At 37.9% G+C, this 3,962-nt stretch overlaps 1 protein-coding gene across 1 annotated transcript; it reads right to left on the reverse strand.

The window, feature by feature from the left end:
• Positions 1-6: 6 nt before the first annotated feature.
• On the reverse strand, positions 7-2,295 carry LOC104967436 (C-type lectin domain family 4 member E-like). The gene is made up of 7 exons (XM_010796881.1): positions 2,187-2,295; positions 1,999-2,055; positions 1,816-1,887; positions 1,577-1,633; positions 1,304-1,455; positions 1,084-1,208; positions 7-992 (listed from the first exon to the last, which is right to left on the reverse strand). The coding sequence occupies exons 3-7, from the start codon at positions 1,853-1,855 to the stop codon at positions 803-805; spliced, it is 564 nt and encodes a 187-aa protein (XP_010795183.1). The 5' UTR covers positions 1,856-1,887; positions 1,999-2,055; positions 2,187-2,295; the 3' UTR covers positions 7-802.
• Positions 2,296-3,962: the final 1,667 nt, after the last annotated feature.

The following is a 3,962-nucleotide window of genomic DNA, read 5'->3' on the forward strand; positions in this document are numbered from 1 at the left end:
TCTTTCTATCTATCTATATAAATCTCACAATGGGGTAGGCTACAGGAACTTTTCATCAACAGATTGCTTTAGTCTGGCTTAACTCTTCACTGATTGGTTGCACACACTTTAAATGTACTGGCTATGCAAAAAAGAAGGTGGGGCTCATTATCATATTAAAAAACGCCCGTTTTTTGCCGCGAAAAACGGGCGTTTTAAACTGGCAAATAGTGGCACTATGGGCTTTCCATAAAGGGGGGCGAAATAGCGTGTATGTAATTACATTGCAAATACTGATTTGAGCCCCACCACTGTATGGGTTAGCCCTACAATAAAAAAAAAGAGAAAAGGCAGGTCTTTTCGTTTTTTGGCTTTTGGTTTAAACGAAAAATCAAACGGACAAAACATAAACGGACCCGACTTTTATACCATTTTATATTATATCATCAAATTATTATTACCTGTCCATTCATATGATTTTACTGTTGGAGTCGGTTGAGGTGGAGCTTACTTCTTTTTATATTTTGTATTGAAATGCAAATAATATAATTACATTCTGTAAATAATGAGAAATGCTGTCACATTAACCCGAAGTCTAAAGTTACACTTCCACAATGTTTGTTTTGCAAATCCAATAAAATGATTTGCATGAAAAAGGACTTAAAGAAAATGTCAATAGTTGCAGAGAGTACCTCCTCCTCCTCTGGTACCCTTCCTTGATGTTGAACACATTCAAGAAACTGTTCTAATGTTTGCAGGGCTGTATTTATTTATTTTATCATGAGCTTTAAACATGCTGAGCGAGACTTAAGCTGAACTGCTTTCAGACACACTTCAACTGTCCAGGTTCTTCTGGTTTCTCACAGATAGTTTTGTGAGGGTCTTCACAGGATGCATCAAACCAACACATCACGTGTGCTGCTCCGCCTTTCTCCCCCATCCTCGCACAATCCTCTCCATCAGGATTGACCTCTTTATAGTTGTCTGGCTCAACTCCGCACCAAAACTTCAAACTGAGATATTTGGAATAGAAAGACGTGCTTTAATTAAAGTGATGACTTTGATATTAGAAATTGACAAATAATTTGTTAACAACAATCAAACCTGTTGTCCAGTGGTGATCCGTCTGTCCACAGCCATGTGTCCTCTGTCTTTGAGTCCGTCAGTCCGATCCAGAACTTGTCCTCACCTGCAGTCATTTTAATTCTGGCTTTCTGCTCCAGGAATTCCTGGACAGCAAAAACAAATATGTTAAATAGCTTTTCTGTGCTAACTACTGCAGAAACAAAGTGGTGAATCGTGACCCTGCAGCAGTGTGTTATACCTGCTCCTCTCTGCTCTCTATCTTAACCAAATCTCCTCCTTGACGTCTGCATTCATTTCTGCTCCTTGACCATGTTGCTTTATTGGTGGAGCAATAATAGCATTTCCCTCCATAACGCTCCCAGCCGACTGGACATTTTGTACATGAGTCCCCTTTAAAAAGATCAGAGCAAAGTCTTTATTCAGGTGATACACATATGTTTTATGTGTGTGACAATCTGTCACTTCACCATCAGAAGATGCAAACATGTGAGAAAGTAAATCCATCACTGACTTTTTACTTCAGGGCACTTTGACTCCAGTTTGCATGGTTTTACTGCAGAGAATCTCTCTGTGAAAAAGATAAAAAAAAGATTTCACCTCATCAGAGGTGTCTCTTAGTTGAGAACCTGAACAGAGATCAAAACTCTTCCATGGTTCACTCAGTCGAGAAGCGACACAAAGATGAATATTTAACAGAACAATATGAGTGTTAAAACAATTGAGAGAGATCTGGATGTGGACAAAGTTTACCTGTGAGGTTTTTTATCTCAGCGTCACGCTCATCTATCATCTTTTGGAGAATCGTATAGTTTGTAGAGTACACTATCCATCAGAGGCAAAACATTCCAAGGTCAATTTAGGGTGAAGGTTATTATTTTAGAGATATAAGTAATGATAATATGTGAGTGTTATTACAAAATGAGTTAAAACAACCTTTGAGATTCTTTTCCACAGCCCGAAGATTTTCTTTGGTTTGGTTGTTTTTATACACTGATTGTTAAAAAAGAGAAAGAAAGTATGGTTTGTAGAATAGTAGTAATCATTCCAATTTAGAGTGAGGATTATCATAAGGACAGATCAAGGTAATAATTGAAATAAAAAGGAGAAGAGAGCAAACTCACAGGTTAGTACGAGGACGATGAGAGAAGCTGCAAGGAGAACGCTGAGAACAAACACAGCCGCTCTCTCTGAGGTGACTCTACATCGTGGACCTGACTCAGATTGCTGTTGAGTATCTGTTGAGGAGAACAAGAGAGACATCTCTTTACATTAAGTTAAATATTCCTTGTTACTATTCCCATTTCCAATTTTTCACCCCCTTTGTCTGTGTTTACTCCCTGTCTTTGTGTTTTCCCTCCTGTGTGATGGTGAGATTCTTTACACCTGATGCCCTTCTGTCTTAGCATGCCCTCCCCACCTTTGGGAAAGTGTGATATTTATGAACATTTCCCCTAGATTTGTACTCCCATTTAAAGCCTCACAAATATGTATCTGTTATGACATCTGTTACAAATAATAGTATGATAATAAATCCTAGTCATTTTCTTGACCTTATTTTCTCTCTCTTTCTTATTTGAAGACTTTTATTTTTCTAAATATTGTTGTTCTTTGTCTTTTATTTAGTATGCCCTGTAACCATATTATCTTTTGAAATGCAAAGAAAAACAGTTTTGCTCCTTGTGTGTTTGTTTTCAGGAACTTTTAAGACGCTATATCAGTAAAACCTTAATTCACATGTTCACACCCTACTGCCTGGTTCAAAAAACAGTTTCCTTTTTAGGACATTTTATAAAAATGCAGTCCATTACAGAGCATATTTTCATTATCTCCATTATCACTCCAAAAATCTAAAAAATACTGTCAACAGTCACAAAACAAATCTAAAATGCTCTATAAATCACGCAATAAAAACCTTAAGAATATAGATCTGGAAGATTTGATGTGAGTACTACCGACGTGGACATATCTGGTTAGAAAGTATATGAATAAAATAAGACATTGCATTTCTAGCTTGTAATTTGAATACATATAATTGGCAAATATCAATGACAATTTATTTTTGTGTCTTAGTGGGGAAGGCTCTCCCCGCCTGCTTCCAGCACTGTATGGGGATTACTGCGCACCACGTTTCCCAGGTCCCTAAGGAGCATACGATACGATACGATACAATATTACTTTATTTGTCAGATCAAGTCTGAAATTTGACTTGCGTCACAGCAGCTCCATGTCCAACATCAACAGACAAGTATCCAGACACAATACATGAAACACAAACAACAAACATTTAACATAACAGCACAATCAGTGAGAGAAAAGCTGCTCAAAGAGCCTTCAGCATGCATTTGATCTGGGATTTAGCTCTGTATTTACTGTGAGGATTGACTGATGCACGAAGGAGTGCTTCAGTCTGACTTTATTGAATCGTGGGACCCTGTATCTCCGATTAGATGGTAGCAGTTCATATTCACTGTTCAGAACATGGTTTGGGTCAGAGATGATGTTGTTGGACAGCCTCACTAGGTTGTTATGATAGGCTGAGTCATAGAGTCTCTGACAGGGCTGACCAACAATCTTTGAGCAGATTTTTAACAGGTGGAGCAGTTTTGATTTTAAAGCTGCTGACAAACATTTGTACCAGGTAGTATTGCAATACTGCAGAATAGACATGATCACAGATGTAAAGAACAACAGAAGAATTTCTCTGCTCGCCCCAAAAGACCTAAGACGGCGGAGAAAATAAATTCTTTGTTTTGTCCTTTTGCACAGATATTCCATGACAGCAGATGGTCAATCATTACACCCAAGTATTTATATGAAACTCCCTGCTTGATTTCATCTGTATGGATGACAATGGGGACTTTATAGGAGTCAGATGGTGAGCCAAAAATGATTTCCTC

The sequence above is a fragment of the Notothenia coriiceps genome, unplaced genomic scaffold (genome assembly GCF_000735185.1).
Source record: "Notothenia coriiceps isolate Sejong01 unplaced genomic scaffold, NC01 NC01_scaffold00037293, whole genome shotgun sequence".
Classification (NCBI taxonomy): Eukaryota; Metazoa; Chordata; class Actinopteri; order Perciformes; family Nototheniidae; genus Notothenia; species Notothenia coriiceps.